The sequence below is a fragment of the Leopardus geoffroyi genome, chromosome B3, assembly GCF_018350155.1.
Source record: "Leopardus geoffroyi isolate Oge1 chromosome B3, O.geoffroyi_Oge1_pat1.0, whole genome shotgun sequence".
Lineage (NCBI taxonomy): Eukaryota > Metazoa > Chordata > Mammalia > Carnivora > Felidae > Leopardus > Leopardus geoffroyi.
In genome coordinates this window covers 30,939,484-30,965,400 of record NC_059337.1, presented here as the reverse complement: position 1 = coordinate 30,965,400, position 25,917 = coordinate 30,939,484, and the positions used below count along the sequence as shown (strand labels likewise).

General features: G+C 47.7%; 2 protein-coding genes across 10 annotated transcripts in view; both read right to left on the bottom strand.

Annotated features, from left to right (window-relative positions):
- SNUPN (snurportin 1) overlaps positions 1-25,862 on the bottom strand; it is a 37,019-nt gene extending 11,157 nt beyond the window's left edge. The window contains exons 1-4 of one of the 9 annotated variants that reach the window (XM_045449014.1): positions 25,751-25,862; positions 6,936-7,000; positions 4,941-5,103; positions 3,124-3,271 (exon numbers count right to left, since the gene is read on the bottom strand). In XM_045449014.1, coding sequence (XP_045304970.1) covers positions 3,124-3,271; positions 4,941-5,098 — 306 coding nt within the window. In that variant the 5' untranslated portion in view covers positions 5,099-5,103; positions 6,936-7,000; positions 25,751-25,862. Of the gene's footprint in view, positions 1-3,123; positions 3,272-4,940; positions 5,104-6,935; positions 7,001-7,369; positions 7,393-8,255; positions 8,721-9,114; positions 9,229-25,750 lie in introns of those variants that run through there. The other 8 variants (XM_045449013.1, XM_045449012.1, XM_045449018.1 and 5 more) reach the window with 8 other exon arrangements.
- IMP3 (IMP U3 small nucleolar ribonucleoprotein 3) lies at positions 18,050-19,235 on the bottom strand. Its single transcript, XM_045449021.1, has one exon. The coding sequence runs from the start codon at positions 19,128-19,130 to the stop codon at positions 18,576-18,578; it is 555 nt and encodes a 184-aa protein (XP_045304977.1). The 5' UTR covers positions 19,131-19,235; the 3' UTR covers positions 18,050-18,575.
- Positions 25,863-25,917: the final 55 nt, after the last annotated feature.

The following is a 25,917-nucleotide window of genomic DNA, read 5'->3' as shown; positions in this document are numbered from 1 at the left end:
TTTTGAGAGAGAGTGAGCACAGCAGGAGAGGGGCAGAGAGAGAGGGAGACACAGAATCTAAAGCAGGCTCCGTCCAGGCTCTGAGCTATCAGCACAGAGCCCAACGTGGGGCTCAAACTCATGAACCCCAAGATCATGACCTGAGCCGAAGTTGGATGCTTAGCTGACTGAGCCACCCAGGAGCCCCAACAGAATATTATTTGGCAATAAAAAGAAATGAAGTTCTAACACATGCTCTAACACAGATGAACCTTGAAAACCTTATGCTAAGTGAAGAAAACCAGGCAAAAAGGGTATATCTTGTATGATTCCATTTATATGAAAGGTCTAGAAGAGGCAAATCCATAGAGAAAGAAAGTAGATTACTGATTGCTAAGGGCTGGGGGAAAGGAAGAATGGGAACTGATTGCTGATGGGTATGAGGGTCCTTTTTGGGGTGATGAAATGTTTTGGAATTAGATAGTGGTAACAGTTGCACAGCCCTGTAAATATATTAAAAACCACTGAATGTGTCAAAATCCTGTAAATGTGTGAATTGTATGGTATTTGTATGGTATGTGAATTTATCTCAAGGCTGTTTAAAAAAATAGTACTTGTGGGGCTCCTGGCTAAGTATTTAGGGTATACTATCTCATTTAATCCTTCTAACAATCCTATGAAATAGTACTGTAAGTATCCTCATCTACAGATAAGAAACCAGAGATTTAGAGAGGTTAAGTAACTTGCTTAAGGTCAACAAAAAGCCTGGCTTTGAGGTCAGGTCAATGTGACTTCAGAGCTTAAACATTTAACCACTTCTCATATTGCCTCTTCTATCCAATCTACTGTTAAATTCCATCTGTTCAACCTGGCAATACTTCTCATATTCATGACCTCATTTTCTTTATACCTTCACTGCCCTCAGCACTCATCATCAGATGGTTTTAGCAAAGTTCAGCTCCCTACTACAGTCTCTCTCTTCCAGACCCTTTTATATACACTGATGGGCATGTCATACAAAGTCTCAACTCTGTCCCTGGCTCAACAATTCTTGGTGGTTCCCCGAAATCTAAACCATAGTCTAGGGGGACCTGGGTGGCTTAGTCAGTTAAGCATCCAACTCTTGATTTTGGCTCAGGTCATGATCTCATGGTTCATGAGTTTGAACCCCAAGCAGGGCTCTGTGCTGACAGTGTAAAGCCTGCTTGGGATTCTCTCTCTTCCTCTCTCTCTCTCTGTCCCTCCCCTGCTCATCCTCTCTCTCTCAAAAGAAAACAAAACAAACAAAAACCTTAAAATCAGTAAATAAATAAATAAATAAATAAATAAAGTCTAAACTCTTGCACATATTTCTTTGTTTTTAAACGTTTATTTATTTTGAGAGAGAGAGAGAGAGAGAGAGAGAAGGAATCCCAAGCAGTCTCCTTGCTGTCAGCACAGAGCTGGACATGGGGCTCGAACTCATAAGACGTGGAATCATGACTTGGGCAGAAATCAAGAGTCCAAAGCTCAATAGACTGAGTCACCTAGGTGCCCCAAACTCAGCGCTTTTGTACTTCCCAGAATGAGTCATTTTTAAAGGATGTAATCTTTTCTAAAGGTGTAATCTCTCCACCTAGGTGGGGCTCAAATCCATAATCCCGAGGATCAAGAGTCGTGTGCTCTATTGACTGAGCCAGGCAGGCACCCCTCCTGCACCTATTTCTGCTGTATTCCTTCCCCTAAGCCTATGCTGCTCTATCCTTACTGGCCTGCATACTGCTCTCAACACACCATATACTCCTCCCACCTCAGGGCTCTTGCTCATCCTGTTCCTGCTGCCTGGAATGCACCTCTGCCTGTCAATGTCCTACTCATGCTTCAAAGCTGCCTCCTCGTTCATTAACCTTTTCCTGACTTCACAACCCTACTTCCTTCCCTGTTGGAAGCTAATCTCACTTTCTTGTAGCAAAAACCACAATCTCCACTTATTCCGGGAGCACAGGGGCCATTTCTGGCCCTTGTCTACCTTCCCACACACAGCCTAGCTTAATACAGGCCAGGGCCTTCAACCATGCTTGCTGAATAGAACTGAACTATACTCTGTCATAAAGGATGTTATCCACGCTGTAGTTGGGGCACAGAAAGAAGATGGGAGTGTGTGCACCCAGAAACCATATTCTAAAGGTGGGAAAGGATTCTGAGGTAACAAGACACTTGGGTTATACAGAGAAGAATATAATAGAAAGGTAGACTCCCGATCCCACTTGGACCGATACCCTGCCTTCTGGAATACCTGGACTGCCTGAAGCACTGAACAGTTTCCATGCCTGCTTCTCCTATGGCTCCACAAACCACACCAGTTTCTTTCTGCAACCTATAGGCCACTTAGTCACGTTTGTTATAGTCAGCTGTTGTTTTACGGCCTCAACCTCACGTAGGCCAACTGGCTGACTGGGGTGGCCGTGCAGGCTCCCCCTATTCAAAGGCAGCTGTACTTCCCACCTTGCACCATCTGAATGTGAATATCCAAGACTGGCATGTTAGTCCCCTGCTTGGGAAAGACGACCAACCTAGGAGCTGGAGTGGGGGCAGTGCTGGACTGGGCAGGCCCAAAGCAGAACCGCTTTACAGCAACCACTAAGAAATGACAAGTGCATGCAGTCTGTTAGTGTATCAATAGCTCAGAGGTCTTCTGCAGCAGGCCGGCGACCTTTGGTTATAGTAGGGCGTAAATGTTCTCAAACCCACCAGCCACAGCCTCCCTCAGTGACCCCCCGTCAGCACATGGCACTGTAAGCCATCTCTTTTCCTAGTCCATACACTTCATGCACAGCAGCAGCTTCTTTGCTATCCCCATTCCTTTCTCCTGTCTCCTCCTCCTCTTTTTTTTTTAATGTTTATTTTATTTTTGAGAAAGAGAGAGAGAGAGAATCAGTGGGGAGGCGCAGAGAGAGGGAAACCGAGGATCCGAAGCAGGCTCGGTGCTAACAGCAGAGAGCCCGATGTGGGGGCTTGAACTCATGAACCTCGAGGTCATGACCTGAGCTGAAGTCAGACACTCAGCTGACTGAGCCACCCAGGTGCCCCCTCCTCCTCCTCTCTTTATGGCAACATTTCCTTTAGTGGGATTTGACCTGGCCTCACCTTCTCTGGACTACTCACTTGATTAGCATAGCGTTTTGGTAACTTCTTGCCAGTGTCAATGTCCATCTCTTCATCATCTTTTTTATCATCTTCTTCCTCACTCTCCATCCCTGTCCAGTCATCTTCAGCCAGTCGTCTGGCATGGTTCACGTAATCCAGCCGCTTGCTGGAGGAAAGAAGGCACAAGGGCAGGCCTTTATGTCTCATAGGAAGACCCCCTACAATGTGACGAGTTTAGCTTAATTCAAAGGCTCCAAGTTCCAGAGACCCTGGGGATTCTAGTGGAAGAGATGGTAGATTTTCCTTCATAAGGCTAAACTAGTGATGGCCCCCTCACTGGTCCTAGATAGGAAGCACCCTCTGAACACACTCAGCCTTCCTCAGAATTTCTTAAAAATGGGCAAAGTAAAACGTTGAAAGGAATTTTCAAGGTTCACTAGCTGGAAAAGCTGACCCCACTCCCACCCACCCCATTCCAGACTCCCACACCTCCACCCAGGTGAGAGCTGACACTTTCCTGCCTGGCAGGCATCTAGTCCAAAGGCCCTGGGTAATTGAAGAGAAGAATCACTGAGACGTGGTGAGGAGTTCAAAACAAGGACCACTTCTGGGATTTTCCAACTTCCATAGCTTTCTGAGGAGTGGCCAGGCCTTCTTCTAGTTCTTATCTAACTTTCAAAACAGGCCTCTTAGCTTACGATTTAATCTATCTTTTACTTGTTTTTGCTTTATTGTTATTCTTCTCTCTTTTGAAAAAAACTATGTATTCTAGAAAGCTTGGGCAATTAGTTAAGAAAGAATAAGAACCGTTTGGAACCTAATTGTTCCAAAGTGATCTGTAGATACCTTGTAACCTCCTGCACTTGGTTCCCTCAATGCTAAGGCAAGAAATCCACTACGGAGGCAGTGAGACCAGCTCAGCTGGTTCTCCTAAGATACTCTCAGACACATGAGTTCTTGCACATTCACGTGAGGGTGCACACCAGAGGGGCATATGAAAGCATGATGGTGTTTTAATTCAAGAATAAGGAAGGGGGCACCTGGTGGCTCAGCTGGATACGCATCCAACTCTGTCTCAGGTCATGATCTAGAGGTTCATGAATGTGGGCCCTGCGTTGGGCTCTCTGCTGTCAGTGCAGAGCCTACTTCCTCTGTCCTCCTCTCTCTGCCCCTCCTCCCCCATCCCCTCTTTCGCTCAAAAATAAATAAATAAACATTAAAAAAAATTAGTTCTTTCTAATCCTCTATTCCTTATTACCCACAAAAGGCCTGTGTTGTACTCAGAATACAGGGATAGGCCCTGACTTCAGAGCAGCCCAGCCTCAGACACTCCTATCTGCTCTCTTCCCCTGCTTGCTCATCTTGGCATTGAGAATTAAGTGTATGGAAGACATTTCCTCAGATTCCCTGTGGAATTATTTGTATTGAATTCTCAAGGGCTCCACGGAAACATTCGGGCTGAAGGCAGACAGAAAGACCACACCAATGCCAGGATTCAGAGTGCAGAAGCCACACAGGGAATGTGGGGAGTGGAAGTCTGGGTGTGGCCTTCACAAGTCCCTAAATCACAAAGCTCAATGCTGCTGCCAGGGAAAAAAGAAAAATTTAACCAAATAACTGAGCTTTTGCTTTCAAACTTCAGCCTTTCCCTATGTCTCCATCTTTTCCTAAGCTCTGGGTATAAAGGATGTCTACCTCTGCCAGGATTTACCCCTCCCAACCTCATGGGCAAGGTGTACCTACTAAGGGTCTACTTCGAAGAGACAAGCCTAGAGCCTCCTGATTGGAGGCTCCCAGCCTGGAAAGAGAAAGCAAAGAGTTAAAGCATCCCTTACGATTTCTGCAGTTCCAATAGTCGGCGGCGCCGCTCACTCTGCTCCAAGGAACTGTACTTGGACTTGTACTGGGACAGGCGGGGGTGTGGGGCAGCTGTGCTGTTCAGATCTTGAGACACAGAAAAGCTACTGGCCAGGGCTTGACTCAGCTCTTCCATCTTCCCTACAAAGGAAAACATAAGAAAATGGTTCATTCATTTCATATCACCTCCTGTGTACAGGCAGTTATGATGTAACATGATGGCTACATTCCTAAAAAAAACTCACTTGATCCAAAATCACAACTGTTTCCATGGGGAGAGAGGAAGTTAAAGGGTAAATGAGTTATATATGAGCATAACATTAATTCCTGCAGATATTTCAATAATTATCATCTTGATAGCTCTCAGTATACCGATATAAACTTATACATACATCAAGACAAATCAAGTTCACCCTGCTAACTTTTGCTTTGTCATTCATCACCAGTAGCCCATCACTAATTTCTTTTTACCATCATTGATGTCCAGTGATGTGATCAAGTACCTAATTTTTTCCTGAGTAGTTCTAAATAGCCATTACTCAATAACTTTTAATATTAGTATAACTTTTTAAAAAATGCACACATTTTATTTTATTTTATTTTATTTTATTTTATTTTATTTTAGAGAGAGAGACAACGGCGTGAGCAGGGGAGAGGGCTGTGGGAGAGAGAGAGAATATCAAGCAGGCTCCACACTCAATTCAAAGCCTGACGTGGGGCTTTGATCCCATAGCCCTGAGATTATGACCTGATCTGAAATCAAGAGTTGGGCACTTAACTGACTAAGCCACCCAGGTGTCCCTATTTTATTTTTTTAAGTAAGCTCTACACCCAATGTGGGGCTTGAACTCACCACAAGATTAAGAATAGCGTGTTCCACCAACTGAGGTGGCCAGGCACCCCTCTAATATAACTTTCCCTTTATTTATTTATTTTTTTTTCAATGTTTATTTATTTTTGGGACAGAGAGAGACAGAGCATGAACGGGGGAGGGGCAGAGAGAGAGGGAGACACAGAATCGGAAACAGGCTCCAGGCTCTGAGCCATCAGCCCAGAGCCTGACGCGGGGCTCGAACTCACGGACTGCGAGATCGTGACCTGGCCGAAGTCGGACGCTTAACCGACTGTGCCACCCAGGCGCCCCTGTTCATCTATTCTTAGAGAGAGAGAGGCAGAGAGAGGGAGACACAGAATCTGAAGCAGGCTCCAGGCTCTGAGCTGTCAGCACAGAGCCTGATGCAGGGCTCGAACCCACGAGCAATGAGATCATGACCTGAGCCAAAGTTGGATGCTTAATTGACTGAGTCACCCAGAGGTCCCTCTAATATAACTTGCCGATGCAGATTTTACCCAATTGTCGTTTAACTTTCTTTTTTTAAAAAAAAAAATTTTTTTTTTAACGTTTATTTATTTTTGAGACAGAGAGAGACAGAGCATGAACAGGGGAGGGGCAGAGAGAGAGGGAGACACAGAATCTGAAGCAGGCTCCAGGCTCTGAGCTGTCAGCACAGAGACCGACGTGGGGCTCGAAGTCACAGACCACGAGATCGTGACCTGAGCTGAAGTCGGCCGCCCAACCGACTGAGCCACCCAGACGCCCCTGTTGTTTAACTTTCTAATAAATGCCAACTTAGGTTAGAAAATTTAGCTCCAGGAGAAATACTGGTCCTGGGCCCTTACAGCAAGACAAGAGGAGCCCCAATCCCAAACCTGGCAGTTGCTTTCTCATTGTATATTTTGTTTTGTTTTGTTTGTTTGTTTGGAGTGGACAAAAGGAAGGTTTCAGGGCTATCCATGTAGGACTCACTTGTCAAAGAGCTAGATGTAGAAGGCTACCTACCAGTTAACCCCAAGGTGTGTGAAAGACTGATATGTGGTACATTTGGGAGATGGAGTAGATTGGAGACAGAGTACCCAGGTGTGCCCTAAAGAATGGGAGTAGAGAGAAAGAGGTGAATTCACACGTCACTCACCTTTCTGTGAATGAAGGTATGAAGTGGCATAGGAGCTTAGCTAAGGGTTAAAGGTGTGCCTCAGACTGTAAGAAAAAAGAACATTTAGGAGAAATCAGACTCACAAAGCTGGGCTGGCCTAACCCTTTAGGTGTAGTATAAAACAGAAGGCATCCCCAGTGCTTAAACTCCAACCCAGGCCAGGTCCCACTGCTCTGAGCACCAAAACCAACAGGTTCATTCCAGAGCCTCCATGGTTAATAACAACATTATGGGTCTCTATTTGGCAATGAATTACTTTCCATTGCACATTTGAAGTCAGATTTCCCCCCCCCCTAATTTGCAGCATTTTTTTTTTTTTTGAGAGGAACTTAAAAAAAAAATTGTGGTTAGAAACCCATGACAAAATTTACCGTCTTAACCATTTTAAGTTACAGTTCAGTAGTGTTACGAACATTCACATTGTTGTGCAACCAATTTCCAGAACTCTTCTCATCTTGCAAAACTGAACCTCTATACTCATTAAACATGAAGGGAACTTTTTTTTAAATTTAAGATTGACATATTACTGGTATGGTTTTGAGGTGAATCTTTTTTTTAATTAAAAAAAATTTAATGCTTATTTATTTTTGAGAGAGAGAGAAAGAGTGCAAGCTGGGGAGGGGCAGAGAGAGAGGGACAGGATCCAGGGCAGGCTTCACACTGTCGGCGCAGAGCCCGATTGTGGGGCTCCAACTCACAAACCACGAGATCCTGACCTGAGTCAAAGTCGGAGGCTTCACCGACTGAGCCACCCAGGTGCCCCAATGAATCTTAACATACTTGTAATGCAGCCAGGGTGGCCATTTGTGGTTGAGCTGGGTGATGATTACGTGGGATTCATAATGGTATGCTATTTTCCGTATTTTCCTGTACTTGTGTACACGTCTAAACACTTCTATAACACAATCTTTTAAAGAATTCATGATGTCCTCGGCTTACCAAAGTAATGACCAAATCTGAAATACACTCATTAGGCCTTGCCATGCTTCTATCTTGGTGTGGCCTCCCGTTCCGCCAAGAATCACAAAATCATTACACACGCCTTGGATACTGGGGCGGCCCTCTGTATCTCTGTGGCTGTTCTTGGCTGGCTCCTGCTCTTTCAACCCATTCCTTGGATGGGGCTGCCTCCAAGGGTCCTGACCTTAGCCCGGGTGGTCTCAGCCAGACTCAACGCGCGTCCCCTACCGCCTCTGCCGCCTCCTCCTCCCCACTCCGGCGCCCCCGCCTCCCACTCCCCAGGCGGGGATCTATGCCTCCACTGCTGCTTCCACGGGGCTCCAGCCCCGGGGACACTACCTGCTCCACTCGGTCGTCCTCCCCGCCACAGCCCCGCATTGCCTTTCTCGAGGAACGCGGCCCCCTAGGCCGTGCACGATTCGCCCCTCCCCCACAAAAAGTCCCTGAGGGGTCCTGGCCCGACAGCCTGTAACAGAAGAGCGGCAGCGCGCCCAAGGGGAGCCTGAGCCTGGCTTTGCCTCTCCAGGGGACGCCTCGGGAGGGGAGTCCAGGAGTACCAGCCGGCCAGAGGGAGAAGCAGCCGGGCGCCGAGGTGCAAATCGGGAGCCGGCGGGGCCCAGGCTCGAACCCAGGACTCACCAGGAGGAGGTGACAGTTCCGGGAGCCGCGGCCACTGCTGACGGGGGCAGACCAATCAGCTGCTCAGGGAGGGCTGGGCCCACCCACTTGGCCGCTGCCGCGCCGCCGGGCCCACCCGCCGCGCGCCGGGAGTTTCCGGCTCCGCCCACCATCGTGAATTCCGGGAGTGCAGCCGCCGTCCGGTCGCTCGCGGGCCGTTATTTCCGCCTTCACTGGCGGGCGCTTTTTCGGTTGGCCCAGGCAGGGGTCCTTTTGTGATGCACTGTTCGGGACCATTCCTGCCCGGTAACTTGGCCCTGCCGAGGCCTGACCACAAGCTCCTCGGGGCTCCTTTCGCCAATGGGAAGAACCCCGATCTCGGGGCTGGGCATTCAAAGCCCTCCAGGCCGTGGGTCCTTCCCCCAGATCCGCCCGCTTTTTAGGAGTACAGGCAGTCCGCTCTCTCTCCTATGCCGGCAGTGCCGGTTGCCTGGACGACACCCCCGGCCCCCGACTCCTCACACATCCGTCTCAATTAGACATTCCCGTCCCTTTCGCTCTTACTACACCGGCGACATACCTCGATTACAGCCCGTTTGCTCAGTTTGGGAGTCTCTTTCCTACTCGGCTGTGGGCTTGGCAACGTCAGGGACCTGGCTTGATTGCTGCTTAAGAAGGCAGCGTCTGGCACAAAACGTAGCACTCAGTAGACCTTGGTGAATTCCTTGAAGGGATTACGGCAAAGGGGTAGGGAGGGGAGAAGCAGCCGGGATTTAGGAGAGATCATCAAATTAGAATGCAGCCTCTTGGAGGGAGGACTGATGAGACACAAACTAAAGATGTGACAGCCATTTACTGAATGCTTACCTTGAGCCAGACACTGCTTCACGTGCATTATCTCCTTTAATCTCCAAATAACACAAGGAAGTAGACTGAAGCTCTGAAAGGTTAAGTACCTGACCAAAATCACACAGCTTTCAAGCCAAACATTTGAACTGCTGAATGTTGGGCTTACAGAGAAGTTGGATATTACTACACCACAGAAAATACACGTTTTGAGTCCAAGGAATGCCAAGATGTTACTTGCTACATATTTTAAGTACATGACGCCATCCATCTGAACAAAAAAAAAAAAACACAGAAGATCAGACTGATACAGAGGGTAATGGGTGCTTGGGGTCCTGGAAGACCCAATTTTTTGGGCCTCAGAATTTATGTAGGTGAGCTCTATTTTTTTAAAAAAATTTTACTTATTTTTGAGAGACAGAGAGAGAGAGAGAGAGAGAGAGAGAGAGAGAGAGAGAATGAGTGGGGGAGGGGCAGAGAGAGAGGAAGATACAGAATCTGAAGCAGGCTCCAGGCTCTATCAGCACACAGCCCGATGCGGGGCTCGAACATATGAACCTCAAGATCATGACCTGAGCCAAAGTCTGGCGCTTAACCGACTGAGCCACCCAGGAGCCCCAGTGAGTAGTCCGACTCTTTCAGTAGTCCGACTGAGCAAGGCTGTGCACTAGGTTATTTATTTGATGCATCCTCAAATAATAGCTCATGTTTGCCTGATTTATGAGACAGACAAAGAAAAGCCCAGGGCCCGACTTCACTAGGGAACTTTGACATCAGGATATTAAGTATTTTGTGTCCCAGAACCACCATTCTCTACCCATGACTATGGAGGTCACACTAAGTGGTCAGAACTGCACAGAAAAGAACAAAGGCCCTACACATTAAAGCACAATGAGCTGAGGTCCAGGAAAAAAGGCTCCAGTCCCTCATTCATACTCAGCTGAATAACTTCTCATATCACTGAAAAGAACAAACTAAATGGTACTTGGCCCAGGGGTTCATTTGGAGCCAGTCTGTGTTCCACAAGGGCCTGCTCTGCCTAGAACAGTGTTCTAGTTCCCCAACTATAGCCATTGGCACCTCACCTTCACAACACTGGCCACATACACATACACATACACATACATCTGTGCTTAATGTCTTTAAATCGATTTACTATTTTAAAAAAGGCTAAACAGGGGCACCTGGGTGGCTCAGACAGTCAAGTGTCTCACTTTGGCTGAGGTCACGATCTCGAGGTTTGTGGGTTCGAGCCCTGTGTTGGGCTCTGTGCAGACAGCTCAAATTTTGTGTCTCCCTCTCTGTCTCCCCTGCTGTGTTTGCTCTCTTTAAAAAATAAATAAACTTTAAAAAATAAAATGAAATAAAAAAATAAAAAGCTAAATAGGGGAGCCTGGGTGGCTCAGTTGGATGAGTGTCTGACTTTTTTTTTTAACGTTTTATTTATTTTTGAGACAGAGAGAGACAGAGCATGAATGGGGGAGGGGCAGAGAGAGAGGGAGACACAGAATCGGAAGCAGACTCCAGGCTCTGAGACATCAGCCCAGAGCCCGACGCGGGGCTCGAACTCACAGACCGTGAGATCGTGACCTGAGCTGAAGTCGGCCGCTTAACCGACTGAGCCACCCAGGCGCCCCAAGTGTCTGACTATTGATTTCAGCTCAGGTCATGATCTCACGGTTCCTAAGTTCAGGCCCTGCCTTGGGATTCTCGCTCCCTCTCCCTGCCCTTCCCCTGTGTGTGCAAGCATGTGTGCACGTGCACGCGCACACACACACACACACACACACACAGTCTCTCCCTCTCTCTCTGAAAATAAATAAACTTAAAAGAGGAACACCTAGCATTTCTTTAAATCACTTCCCACTTTAACAAAGTATCTATAAAATATATACACTGTGAATAGTATAATGTTATAATCTAGCTAAATACTAGTAAGTGCAGAAAACTGTGAGACTGAGGACTTTGTAAGAATCAGATTAGCAAGTGTTGGAGAAGTGACACGGAGTAACACAAACAGAACTTTTCTTTTGTACAATCAGCAAAATCCAAAGAGAACAGAAGAGGGAAGGTCCATTTTCTCTCTCCATAATTCAATGTTATTTAAGGTAGAATCTATGCACCCCCTAAAATCATCCGGTAAGTGCCCCCAGGAGGAGGAATCCCTACCTAACACAGAGAAGCTTGGGAGCAGGAAGGTGTCCAGCCATTTCCAAAAGAGGAGGCTCTCATTAGGAGCCCTGAGTGTCACTCTGTCATCAGTCAACAGATGTGTGTATAATGCCTACCGTTGGTTAGGTACTGTGCCACAGGAAATACCAAAATGACTCAGACTGACCCAGTCCCTGCCCTCCAGGGGCTTACAGCCCAGTTGTAAGTAGAGAAAGTTGTGTAGTAGAGAAAGGGGTTTACAGCCCAGTTGTGTAGTAGAGGAAGACAAAAGGTAGGTGCTATAGCTGACTGCAGACCGGTGTTAAGGAGCTCAGGTGACTGGGTAGAGAGCAAGTGGGGTGGGTCCTGGGGCCAGTATTCAGGGAACTCCTCTCAGAGATGACATTTGAGTCAAGACCTGAATGATGAAAAAGAGCCAGTCATGAGGACAGAGAGACTGACCCCATTTCCAGAGAGGCTTTGTGTGAGGGGTAGACAGAAGGCAGGGAGGAGGAAGAAGCGGTGGGAAGATGAAGTCACAGAGGCAGGTGGGACACCGAAGCCTGTAGGCCGCAATGGGGAGTTTGGATTTTACCTGCATTGCAGATGGAGGTCTTCAAAGTTATGAGATAACCAAATTTGAGTTTGAAAGAGCTCACACTGGCCACTCAGTGGGGAACTGAAGCGGGCAGCAATGGATCAGGAGGCCAGTGAGCAGGGCTGGCGCTAAAGTGGTGGCAGGGAGGGCTTACTGTTCTCAAAAAGGGGAGGAGGTAAATAAGAATTATACACGTGTTCAAGTCCAGTCCCCCAGCCAAGACATTCCTCTTGAGGTTACTGGAAGTGAAAGAGAATTGGAAAGGGAACAGCTTTCTCCTGATGTAATTTAATGTGATGTAAGGCCTAGGCCCTTCACCCTCTCAGCCATCTTGAGGACCAGAGCTTCTCACTGCCCACTTGGAGACACCCTGTAGAAGAGGGATTCTTCAGCAGGAGGGAGACTCTGACTTGAGAGAGTGACAAAGTCATGTATTAACAGTTGTCACATGAGCCAGGATGCAGAAACTGCAGTCATAGGAGACCCTAAAGCTCAGAGGAACCACACTTCCTCTCCTCCACTCCCACAAGGTCCCTAGGGCTCAGCTCTGGGTGAGAGGAAGCATGTCAGAGAGGTTAAGGTCCTGCATTCTGGAGCTGGATGGCTTGGGTCCAAATCCAGACTCAGCTACCCGCTGGCTCTGTGGCCATGTGAGTTATTTCACCTCCATATGCTTCAGTTTCCCCCTCTGTAAAATGTGGCTAATAATAGTAACTACCTCCAAGGTGGTTATAGTTAAGTGAGATCATCCATGTAAGGTAAATCATCAAAAATCTTGTTTTATTAGTGCTTAACTTCTTGTTTTAAGATCACCTTTCCCTTAACTGACTGACATATCATGAGTAAGTTGACTTTGGGGTGCCTGGGTGACTTAGTCGATTAAGTGCTGGACTTCAGCTCAGGTCATGATCTAGCGGTTCATGAGTTCGAGCCCCGCGTCGGGCTCTGTGCTGTCAGCTAGGAACCTCCAGCTTGCTTCGGATTCTGTGTCTTCCTCTCTCTCTACCCCTCCCCCACTCGCACTCTGTGTCTCTCTCTCAAAAATAAACATTAAAAATAAATAAATAAATAAATAAATAAATAAACAAACAAATAAATCGACTTCTAATTAGGTGAGCCCAAGATGGTCTCTTTCTTGCAGACCAAAGTGCATGCCCATGATTTTAATCCAGGTCTTTCTGAGTCCAAAGTTCCTAATCTTTAGCCCACCAGACATTGCCTGCTCTGTATTTTAAGGGATCTTGTTTTGCTCCTGATTTTCAGCTGGTGAGCTGAATGGGTGACTTGGTTCACCTCTACATTGCCCCCTCCCCATGCTAGGAAGAGTCCCAGCCCTGGATGGTGGTGGGGGCTGGTGGGGAGGAGGATATCCTCTGGAAACTTCCCTGGGGACTGACAGTGGGGGCCATTCTCAGATGCTAAGACCAAGATCTGTCCTAACGTTCATACAGCTTTCATCCTGGGTCGGGACTGAGGATTGCTGGGCCAGGCAAAGCACCTCTAATTTCTTTGCTGCCTCTTTTTAAGTGTTGACTGCACTCTTTTAAATCCTCTCCTCCACAGCAAAAACTTTCAGAGCAGAGTGTGGTTCAGCCTTCTGCTATTTAAGAGAGGAGAGGGAGTGAGGCCCAGCACAAGAGGACGTGCCTCAAGTCACACTTTTAAGTCATCAGCAGGGCTAGGCCCCTGCTTCTCTTTCTTTTTGCCCACTCTTGCCTGCAGCCAGTCAGCCTCCCACCCTCTCAGTTGTTGGGAGATGATCTGGAGCGTTTGTGGTGGTGCTGGCTCTGTGCCAAGCACTGGACTAGGCACAAGGCTTGTGCTTCTCAAAGTGTGACCAGCAGCACCTTGGGCCCACTCCAGATGTGGAAGGGATGGGCTACCTTGCTACCATAATTTTTAATGGTTGTGTTTCATCATAAGGATATCCAATACTATTTTTAAAATATTTTATTTATTTTTGAGAGCGAGAGAGAGGGTGTGTGCGCAAGTGGGGGAGGGGCAGAGAGAGAGGGGCCTAGAGGATCCAGAACGGGCTCTGAGCTTACAGCAGAGAGCCCAATGAGGGGCTGGAACTCATGAGCCATGAGATCATGACCTGAGCCCAAGTTGGATGCTCAACCAACTGAGCCACCCAGGCACCCTGAGGATATCCAATAACTTAACCAGTCCCCTTGGGACACATTTTCAATTTTTCGCTATTATTCTGTATTATAAATACTGTGATGAAGATCCCCGTAGCTATTTTTTTGCAAAGACCCATAATTTACTTATGCTAAATTCTTGAAAATGACATTTCTAGGTGAGAAGGTATATAATGTATGTTTCTAAGGTTCTTAATACATATTGTAAAGTTGTCTGAGAGGGTGTATCAATTTGCCCTCCTGCCCACTGTGTGTATATACATTTTTTTTCATCCATTAGGCTTTTTTTGTAACAAGTCTAGCTCCCTGTTTCCTGCAAGTTTCTTTTGTGACCTGGGGAGGGAAAGAAAGGAGGGGCTGAATTTTAAGGTCTTTTTTTTTTTTTTTTTTTTTTTTTTTGCCTTCCTCTAAGCTTTAGGTTTTAACCCATGCAAAGCGCTCCTTTAAGCACTTTGTAGGAATTAAACCATTTAATTCTCTCCATAATTTTTTAAAACTTTTAAAAAAGTTTATTAATTTATTTTAAGAGAGACAGTGGGGAAGCTGAGCGGGGAAGGGGCAGAGAGAGAAAGAGAAAGAGAGAGAGAGAGAGAGAGAGAGAGAGAGAGAGAGAGAGAGAGACTGTCAAGCAGGTTCTGCAGTGTCAGCACCGAGACTGACTCAGAGCTTGAACTCATGAAACTATAAGATCATGACCCAAGCCAAAATCAAGAGTCAGACGCTTAACTGACTGAGCCATGCAGGTGCTCCATTAACTTTTTTTTTTTTTTTTAAGTAGGCTCCACAGCTATGTGGGGCTCTAACTCATGACCCTGACATCAAGTTGCCTGTTCTACAGACTGAGCCAGCCAGGCGCCCCCCCTCCATAATTTTTAATGTATTATTATTAACCATTCCCATTTTTCACTTTTTAAAAATTGTGGGGCGCCTGGCTGGCTCATTTGGAAGAGCATGTGACTCTTGATCTCAGGGTTGTGAGTTTGAGCTCCATGCTGGGTATAGAGATTACTTACATAAATAAATAAAACTTAAAAAATATTGTGGTAAACTGTAACATAAAATTTGCCATTTTTTCTCTGCCTTCATCATGGAGCCTGCTTTGGATCCTCTGTCCACCCCTCTTTCTACCCCTCCTCTGCTCATGTTCTCTCAAAAAAAAATAATAATAATAATAAAAAATAAAAAATATTTGCCATTTTAAACATTTTTAAGTGTATAACTCCATGGTGTTAATTACATTTACCATGTTGTATTCACCATCACCACTATTTCCAAAATTTTTTCATTACCCCAAACAGAAACTCTACCTGTTCAGCAATAATTCCCCATTCTTTTCACCTATCCCATATTACTACTTATTTGCAATACAGAAAATGGAGGCACAGGAAGGCTAAGTAAAATAACCAATGTTACATGGCTAGTTAAGCATAGAAGCCACCATTCAGACTAGGCAGTCTGGCTCCAGAACTTGCTTTCTAAATCTGGCATAGGTTTTTTTTTTGTTGTTGTTTTTTGGGTTTTTTTTAAGCCCAAATTTTCTGGTTACAGGTTATTTCTTTCATGTCTTCCCTGCAAAGAATGACTTTTCTAAAGAATCTTGTATTTTACTCCTAAATTCCTAAACCCAATTTCCTCCAAGAGAACTGTGAAGTTGTATCCATTTGGGCTACAGGTGCGGGATCTAACTACTCCAAAGGGCACATCTGTTTCCTTGTCCTGTGCAGTCTGGTAGGAGCCAGTGGTGGCTTTAGAGCACCAAACTCTCCATGAAATCCCCAATCCTGGGAGCCCTAAGGACATTTCTCAAACGGGCTGAGATTGTGCCCAGCCACCAGAGCTCAGTGCTGAGGAGTAGGATTTCTCTTTTTTTTTTTTTTTTTTTTTTCAACGTTTATTTATTTTTGGGACAGAGAGAGACAGAGCATGAACGGGGGAGGGGCAGAGAGAGAGGGAGACACAGAATCGGAAACGGGCTCCAGGCTCTGAGCCATCAACCCAGAGCCTGACGCGGGGCTCGAACTCACGGACCGTGAGATCGTGACCTGGCTGAAGTCGGACGCTTAACCGACTGCGCCACCCAGGCGCCCCAACTTTTTTTTTTTTTTTTTAAAAGAGAGCGAGAGGGGCGCCTGGGTGGCTCAGTTGGTTAAGTGTCTGACTTCAGCTCAGGTCATGATTCTTGAGTTTGAGCCCCACATCGGGCTCTGTGCTGACAGCTCAGAGCCTGGAGCCTGCTTCAGATTCTGTCTCCCTCTCTCTCTGCCCCTCCCTGCTCATGCTCTGTCTCTCAAAAATAAATAAATGTTTAAAAAAGAATTAAAAAGAAAAAAGAGGGGCGCCTGAGTGGCTCAGTGGTCGAGCGTCCGACTTCGGCTCAAGTCATGATCTCACAGTTCGTGGGTTCGAGTCCCATATCAGGCTCTGTGCTGACTGCTTGCTCAGAGCCTGGAGACTACTTCGGATTCTGTGTCTCCTTCTCTCTCTGCCCCTCCCCTGCTCACACTTTGTCTCACTCTGTTTCTCAAAAATAAATAAATGTAAAAAAAAACACAAAAAAATTAGAAGAAAAGAGAGGGAGAAGGGCAGAGGGAGAAATAGAATCTTAAGCAGGTTTCACACTCAGCATGGAGCCGGAAGCACGACCCAAGCTGAAATCAAGAGTCAATTGCTCAACTGACTGAGCCACCTGGGTGCCCCCCTCCTTCCATTTCTAAAGGAATGGCACCGAAAAGAACATGGCCTTTAGAGTCAACTCTGGAACTGAACCCCAGCCTTTACAATTCTTTCTGAAGCTGAAAAGGCAGGGATAACATGACCTACCTTGCAGGGTTGTTGGGAGGAACGAATGGTAGCCACTGAGGTAGGGCCTCAGTGAGTGTTAAGCTGAGCGCTTGCTCCTTGCTCAAACCTTTATACAGCACCTTGCTGGGGACCAATCACATTGCCTGGTGCTGCTCTTTCTCTGCTGGCTTGGAAACTCAAATTCAGGGATTCTCTCTAAACCCCTACCTGTCCCAAGGGCTGGCTGTGCCAACATTGACAGTCTTTTAAAGGGAGCATGATGCCAGCTCTGCCACTTACTGGCTATGCAGTCTTGGGCAGTTTGACCCATCTCTGCCTCAGTTTCCTCATCTGAAAAGTAGAGGATAATTGGATTCCCCGCTTCATAGCACTGTTGGGAGTATTACACAGATTAAAACATGTAATGCACCTACAGCTGTGCCTGACACATACTAGAGGCGTTTGCTAGTGTCAACCTGCCCTTTGTTTCTCTACCAAATGCTGCCTTTCACCTGGGGAAATGGAGAAGGCATACATAAAAGCCAATCCATTGGTCTTGGCAGTCTATTTATTCTCCTCGTTCAAGTCTTGGGTAAAAAGAGGTAGTCTCCCTACTCTCCAATTCCCTGCCACGAAGACCATGTTTCCAGGAAACCTCCTGGGCCTCTTCTAACCGCTAGATGGCCAAGCTACAGGGTGATTATTTCCTTAGGCAAGCTAACAGCAAACACTTCAGCCCTCTAATATGGTATTTCCTAGGGCTGGAATATCAACAGGAAGTCCTGTGGGGAAGATCTCTGCCAAAACACTCATTCCCAGGAAGGGATTGGTAAACTGACAAATTTGCCCAGCCCTGTACAACATCCTGCAACCTCCACATGCGCCCCTGTGGCAGGCCTCACCACAGGCAGGTCGCTGCTGACCCAGTTCTTTTCTACTGGGTTCTTGAGCCAAGGAGCCCAGATGTGAACCTACGTGAGAAAAACAGACAAAAATTTGCTCTTACAAAAGTTGGGCCATTTATTGGCATTAGGAAAGCATTCCTTTAGGCACGGGTGGGTCCCTGAATACTAATCTCACCCATTTTATGAAAACTGGAGACCAGACTCTCTATCGTCTGTACATAGCTTAATCACGAAACAAGAGCAAGTACTTGAATTAAACAGGTTTAACCAAACTGTCCTGCTACAAGATAATAAAGGGAAAGCTAGGGGGAGGGGAGGGGCTCAAAGTTCTTTCGCACTACAATGTTTCAGGTACATAATCTAACAATTCCGCAGTGCAGCACAAAACCGCTTCCCATTGTCTCTTAAATCAGTAATGTAATTATCAATAGTCCAAGGGCCAAGAAAAGTTTATGGAAAACGGCCGTACCCTTTGGCTCTGTGCGTGACCTGCTGCTGAGCGACAAAGTTCTTAAGAACCAACGACTTGGCCGATACACTCTTGGGGCAAGCGCCCTCACAGAATCTCAAGCATCAGGTCTCAGCTTTCCCATCCTCGAAAGGCAGGGACGATCGGCTAGGCCTCCAGATCGAAGTCATCGCGCTCCTCATTGTACTCCAGCACGTGCCGCTTGATCTTGGACGAGTCTACCCAGGTGACAAAGTCCTCCATGCTGCGTGTGACAAGGAAGGCGGGGTCAGTGACCACGTCGGGGCCCACGCGCACGTGGCCCTGTTCCACGAAGGCCACGGCGGCCTGGAGGTGCTGCGCCATGCGCAGCTTCAAGAGCACGGTGGGCAGTCGGCGGCGGCAGAAGGACGAGGCCGTGACGAAGTCGCAGAGCTCGAGCGAGCCGCGCGTGGGCACCAGGCCGAGAGCATACAACTTGTCCAGCAGCGCGGCCGAGGCGCGCACGCGAAACGGGTCGCGCTCGGGTAGGTCGCGCAGGCGCCGCGCCAACTCACGCACAGCCCGGCTCAGCTGGTTGTAGCGCGTGTAGTCCTCCCGCCGCTGCAGCCGATAACGCCGCAACACGCGCAGCTCGTGTAGGTTGTGGTCAGTGACCTCCCAGTTCAGGAAGTCCACTTGCTTCAGCAGCTTCTGCTCGTGGAACTTAAGCTTCCGCACCATAATGGCGGCTCCCGGTGCCGCAAGACCCGAAGCTAAAAGCACAGACAGTGGCCGCGCTGCTTCCGCTTGGGATCCCGAAGTGCAGGCCGCCCTGGGGGCCCTGGGCCAATGAAAGAAAGGCTCAAGGCCACGCCCTTGATTTCCATTGGTCAGAGTGTAGCCACGCCCCATGCATCTATCTCGCGTTTCTTCTTTTCTCGTTGGCTGAAGCTGAGTGGGAGAAGTACTGAAGAAAGGCCGGAGGTGGGGCAGCGGGCTGGGGGCGACACAGCGAGGTGTTTTTGGTTTTGTTTTTTGTTTTAAATTTCCACGAGGTCTTAAGTTACCAGAAATATATCCCCTAGTGCGGTAATCATTTCTTCTCATTCAGGCCGATGGCCTTAGGGACTCTCGGGAGTGTCTGCCCATAGAAGCTGAGGAAGCCAGTCCTGGGGAAGACGGGTGACTGCTGCGCCTGTTTGATGGGGTTTACCGTGCTAATTCATCGTCGGGTTCCTCCCACCTGGTGGGAAGTTTTCCGGATCCGGCGGACGGGAGACCGGCTGGGTAATTGCGGTCGCTCGCTACCGCCAGGTAGCCCCCAGGAGGGCGGGTGGATCCTCCCTGTCAAGTGGGGCTGAATGCAGGCGAACCTATAAAATACTGATTTCCGGGCCGCTTCTTTATACGCACTGATCGGGATCTATACGGGAGCCTCTTTGAAATATGTATTATTAGTAGAGATGTCGGGTGGTTCAAAAAACCCAGCAAGTCTGAGAAATTCGGATATTAAGTACAAAACCAACTCCTTAGTTGAGCTCAAACGAATAAGCCTGATAGGGTGGACTTCCGTCACCCTCAGTACTGGTCACCCAGTACTGAGTTTAATAAATTTAACGCTGTTATGGCTAGTTATATCTGTAAGGTACAGTTGAGTGTAGCGCTGCAGGACTAACCTTTTTATTTGCCCAGGCCTTTGACGCCACCTAGCTTCTTCGTTGATTATTTTATTTTGTATAGTTTTCATTGTCCTTTTAATACTTGACATGTGGAAAATAATATATGTAACACGTGTAAGTTACAAACTATAATGAATACTTATGAGCCCAATAGCCGGTTTAAGAAAACATCATCAGGACTATTTCATCTACCTATTCCAGCCACTCCTCCAGCCAGAGGTAATGGTATTTATTCTGAATTCTGTGTTTATTTTTGCTTTTTTTTTTTTTAAAAAGAAAAGGTAGTTTTATCATTATACATGCATCTCTAAATACATTGAGAACCTTCTTACTCAGAGTGTAGCCAGTGGACTAGCAAAGAGCTTGTTGGACATGCAGTCTCATCCTGACCTACAGAATCAAAATCTGCATTTAACAAGATCCCCAGGTAATGTGTGTATACACACTGATTTTGCAGATGTGATTAAATTAATGATTTTGAGATGGTGAGAATATACTCAATTATCTGGATGGGTCCCATGTTATCATAAGGGTCCTTATAAGTGAAAGAGGAAGACTGAAGAGGCAGAGATGGGATGATGAAAGCAGAAGTCTGAGTGATGTGATAGCGGGTTTTAAAGATGAAAGGGAGCCAAGATCAGGGGACTGTGGGCAGCCTCTAGAAGCTGGAAAAGGCAAGGAAACGAATTTTTCCTTAGAGCCTCATGAAGGAACATGGCACTGCTGACACTTGAGATCCAGTGAGATCCAGTTTGGATTTCTGTAAAACCATAAGTTTGTGTTGCTTTAAGCCACTAAGTTTGTTGTAAATTGTTACAACTGCAATAGAAAACAAATACAGATTGTTTTTTTTTCTAATTGATTTGAAGATGTTCTTTATGTGTTATGGATATTAATCCTTAGCCAGTTGTATATGGAACAAATACCTTCTCCCAGTTTGTAGTGTGTCCCCACCCTTCATATTCCCCCAAGCCTCATTCACTTCCATCCTCAATTCTTGCTCAGCATGTCTGCAGTAGGACTCTTGGTTAACTTCCTTCTCGCAGACAATAAACAAAATAAAAAATAAACTATATGTTTTAGCAAGTGATAAGCGCTATGAAACAAAATTGAGCAGGCTGTAGGAGAGCTTGGGGTGAGGAAGAGCTGTAATTTTAAATAGGGCATGTCAGGATAGGTCTTACTGAGAAGGTGATATTTTATAGGGATTTAGCCATGTGGATATCTAGTGGAAGAGTATGTCAGAAAGAGGAAACAGTGCAAATGCCTTGAGACAGGCATGTGCCTGACATGTCGGAAGAGGAGTAACAAAGCCATCCTGGCTGGAGCAGAATGGGCTAGGGAGGGGAGGAAAGGGGGTTCAGATAACAGGTTCATAGGCCTTTGCCTAAGTAAGGACTTTGCTTTTTATGTTTGTGAGATGAGGACACTGAATGGTTTTGAGCAGAGGATTGACATCTAACATATTTTAAATGGATCACTCTGACTGCCATGTTGATAATAGACTTTCAGGAGGCAGAGGTGGAAACAGAGATTGGTTGGACACTGTTGCAGTGATCTGGGTGAGAAAGATGGTGGTTGGGACCAGGAAAGCAGCAGTGAGATGTTGATGTGAGAGGAGACCCAGGATGTGGAGAGTCAAGGATGGCTCCAATTTTGGCCCGAGAAAGTGGAAGAAACTACTCATTACTTGAGATGGGGAAGGCTGCCAAGTAGAACAGGTTTGGGGGGCAATATCCAATATTGCTTGGGACATGTTGGGTTGGAGGTGTCTGTTAGACATCCCAGGGATGTCAAGGAGAAAGACATTTGAGTCTGGAATTCTAGAGAAAGGCCTAGGTTGGAGATTAAAAAATTGAGGTGTTATTGGCAGATAGATGGTGTATCAAGCCAGGGCAAGGTCATCAAAGAAATGAAGATGATAGAAAAGACAAGAGGAGCACTTTCTGTAGTCACTCTAGTTTTAAGAATTATTGGAGGGGCGCCTGGGTGGCTCAGGCAGTTGAGCATCTGACTCTTGATTTTGGCTCAGGTCTTGGAGTTTGTGAGTTTGAGCCCCACGTTGGGCCCTGTGCTGACAGTGTGGAGCCTGCTTAGGATTCTGTCTCTTCCTCTCTGTCTGCCCCTCCTCTGCTCTCTAAATAAAAAATAAATAAGTAAATAAGAGAATTGTTGGAGAGAGGATAAACCGGTGAGGTAGAAGGAAAACATGGAGAGTATGGTCTCCATAATGCAAGTGAAGAAAGTATATCCAGAGGGAAGGAGTGATCAACCTGGTCCAATGTTACTGAAAGGTTGAGTTAGAGGGGAACTGAGAATAACTATTAGGTCATTGATGACTTTGACCTTGACAAGAATAGTTTCAGTGGAGTGTGAGGGTGAAAGACTGCCTAGAGGGGTTTAAGAAGAGAAAAGGAGGAGAGAAATTATAGGCAGTTAGTACAGATAGCTATTTTGAGGAACTTTGCTCAGGCACGCAAAGAGAAATGGGGCAGTAGCTGGTGGGGGAAGTAGAATTGAGAATCTATTTTTTGAAGATGTGGGTTGACTCTTTCCTCAATACTCACAGCTTGTTGGAGGCCATGCCAGTCTATTCTACCTCCATGAACTCCCAGATTTACTTCTCCCTAGCCCAGCACCCTTGCACTGTCAGGCTCTTGTCATCTCTTGTCTGCTTTGCCACTGTGTAGTCCAATGTACTCCTGCTGCCACCAGCTCAACCTGGAAACCACTGTTGCAGCTCTCTCTTACTGACTCTTTCCTAAAAGGGGAATGTTGGGTGCTTGGAGGGGGAATGGATGCTGCTTGCCGAGCTTGAATCAGGGTCCCGGCAGGAAAGAGAGAACGCACTCCAATTAGAATAATGTGAGAACTGAATAAAGGGACTTTGTCGTAAGGGAGTAGGCAGGGTGTAGGGAAACCACAAAGTGCAGTTTCCTGAGACTAGTAACTAGGGGTCTGCATTACCCTAGGCTTGAAGGTCACTGGAAGGAAGGGAATGGAAGATACCTATACTGGATGGAAATCTCTGTGAGCATCAAGAGAGTTTCCCCCAAGAACCTGGAAATAAGGGTGGTCCCTGAGAGTTAGAAAAACCCACCCAAAACAGGTGTGGGAGTAAATCCAAGATGGTTGGTCTGTGAATGTGTGACTGAGGTGTTTGGGAACCAACTAAAGACTAGGATCCTAGGTGGATGAGCAGACATCCCATTGATTGTATTAAGGGAGGTAATAAAGGTAAAATGTTTACAACGGTGCCTGGCACTAATGAAGTAGTTGCTGTTTTTAGGCCCAGCTTGAAGAGAGGTTATCTGAACCCAAGAGAGATCACAGAGAAGCAGTATCCCAAAAGCAGCTGGGGGAAACATACTTCAGCTCTGGTTGTAGGAGAGACAGGATAACCTGAATCCTTAAGCTCAAGGCTGGCCCTATTGCGGGGGGACAATATCTCAATGTTTCTTGGCTGAAAAACTTGTTACACCATCCCCTCTTCAAGGGGTTTCTAGATTCACTGAGCTAACCTTTCTGGTAACTGGGCTTTGTGAGGAGTGGCCCAAATTGCCTTGATCTATTGATGCAAAAATTCAGGCCTACCTGACAGTTGTATTTCTGTGCTGGTAACTATACTTACTGAGGTGAGCGTTTGGTTATGTATATAATTGTCAAATCACTTTGTTGTACATCTGAAACTAATATATTGTATGTCAACCAAACTTTAATTACAAATAAAAATTAAAAAAAAATTAATACCTGCCCTTCTGGGGTTCGTACATAAGCCTTTATTCAGGTCATATGCCAGCCCTGCATAGGGAATTGGATCTACTCACTGCACCAATGAAATTGGGTTTTGGAGCCAGAGGCCTGCAAATCTCACCCCTCAAAATAGCCGAAGGTGCCACATTTAACAGCTCCACCTTATGCCAATAAATCTGCAACAAGTAGGAAGACAGAATGGAAGGTCTAGCTAGAAGGGGTAGGCAAGTTTCCAGGGCACAGCCAGGAAGAGGAGTAGGGGCTGAAGCCTTTGTCTCACCTTAGGTCCTCCTCCTCCAGGAAGCCTTCCTTGATCCTTGCTCCACCCAGGCTGGGGTAGGTGCCCTCCTATGCACATTGCAGGGTACTTGTCCCACTGGGTAGGGGAGTTATCTGTTTACTTGTCCCAACATATCTGAGCTTCTGGAATGTAAGGACAATGTCTTATTTGACTTTAGACATATCTGAGCTTCTGGAATGTAAGGACAATGTCTTATTTGACTTTGTATCCAGGAGGCCTGATACAGAACTGATTACTCAGTTAATGTTTTCTTGGATGCATGATTTAATGAACGAGACAGACACAGAATAGACGAATTAAGGACAAGAGGGTGGACTGTAAACCCTAGAGGGGGGACACAACCTACTGCCTCCTTGTGTTGTAATCCCCAGTGCCCAGGACAGTGCCTGTTAGTGCCCAAAGTGTTCTGGATGGGCTAACCAAGGGTCAAATCCCCCTTGCCTCTAACTGGAAGCCTCCGCGGACCACCCCTCTCTCCTTGCTGCTGATGGCCTATAGGAAAAAACCAGTCTGCGTAAAGCATCACGGAACTGGGTCTTGCCTAAACTTGTTCCCTGTTGCTACATATGTAGGGTCTTGTCTTTCCCTTTGAAGGAAGTCTCCCATGTCAGCCCTGTCTGGCTAAGGTAGTAGGACCTGTAGCGGCCAGTACCCCAGGCCTCTAAGGCTTCTTCCCAGAGGACGCCGCTGACTCCGGGGCCCACTCTGGGTCCCCCTCCGGAGAACAATCCCTAGGCTGCGCCAAGGCCCAGTGTCGCCCAGCCTCGCCGGAGTGGGGGTGGGGGAGGCAGCGGAGTGGGAGGAGGCGTCGGCGGCGGGTCTCCCTCCTAGCCCTCTTCCTTAACCCCCAACCCCGGGTGTCGGCTCTGGCGCCCTCCTCGCAAGCCCGCACTTCGCAAACTTTCGGAGTTTTCCTCCAGTTGCGTCACGGAAAAGGCAAGAGGGTGACCGAGGCCAGAAGGCGAGTCGGCGGCGGCGGTGGCGGCGGCGGCGCGGAGCGGAGCTCGAGCCCTTCGGGCGCTAGGTGTTTCCCAGCGAGGGCGGACGGGCGGGTGTCTTGGGGGATCGCGGCCCCCTAGAGCGCTGGTCGCTGTCACCCTCCCACAGCCGGATCTGGGAGCGGGCGAGTGCGGGCGAGCGCCAGAGGGAAAGAAGCGAGGAGTAGGCGGGGGCCCCGGCGCCCGAGCCCCAGGCCGCCGGAGGGCGGAGCCGGGCCGTCCCTGCCCAGCCAGGACGCACGGAAGTGCTGTGGAGTTTGCCCAATTCCCCAGCCTGCTTTTCCTCCTTCCCTCCCTCTCCCCACCCCTCACCCCCCCACCCCCTCGGCTATTCCCTCCTTTCTCCGGACGCCACCTCCCGGAATCCCTTTTTCTGTTGTTTTGGAGCTAGCTTCTCGCTGGCGGCGCAGAGGGACTGCGAGTGTTGGACGCGGAGGCGGGCTGGGGGCTCAGCCCGCCGCCCACCGGCCGGAGCCCGCGGGGCAGAGCGGAGGACGGACGGCAAGCCGGCCGGGCGCACCATCTGCTCGCCGCAGCGCACTCCCCAAACTCCTGTTGAGTGTGTGCGTGCACGCCAGGGTTGGGGGTCTGTACGACCTGCGCGCCGGGACCGGGTACCGCGGGGATTACCTTTGGACGAGGTCCGTGGACTCAGATCAGGGTCAGCTTCAGGCTCAGAAACTGCTGAGGAAATAGGCAAACAAAAGAGGCCACTCAGCTAGTGGCCAGAAGTCGCCAGAGCGCCTCGTCGCGCCCCCTCCTTCCCTAGGGTGGGGGCCGGCCACTTGGGAGGCGGG

Coding starts and splice junctions, on each gene's coding strand:
- IMP3 (XM_045449021.1), bottom strand. CDS start 19,130: ATGGTGCGGAAGCTTAAGTTCCACGAGCAGAAGCTGCTGAAGCAAGTG.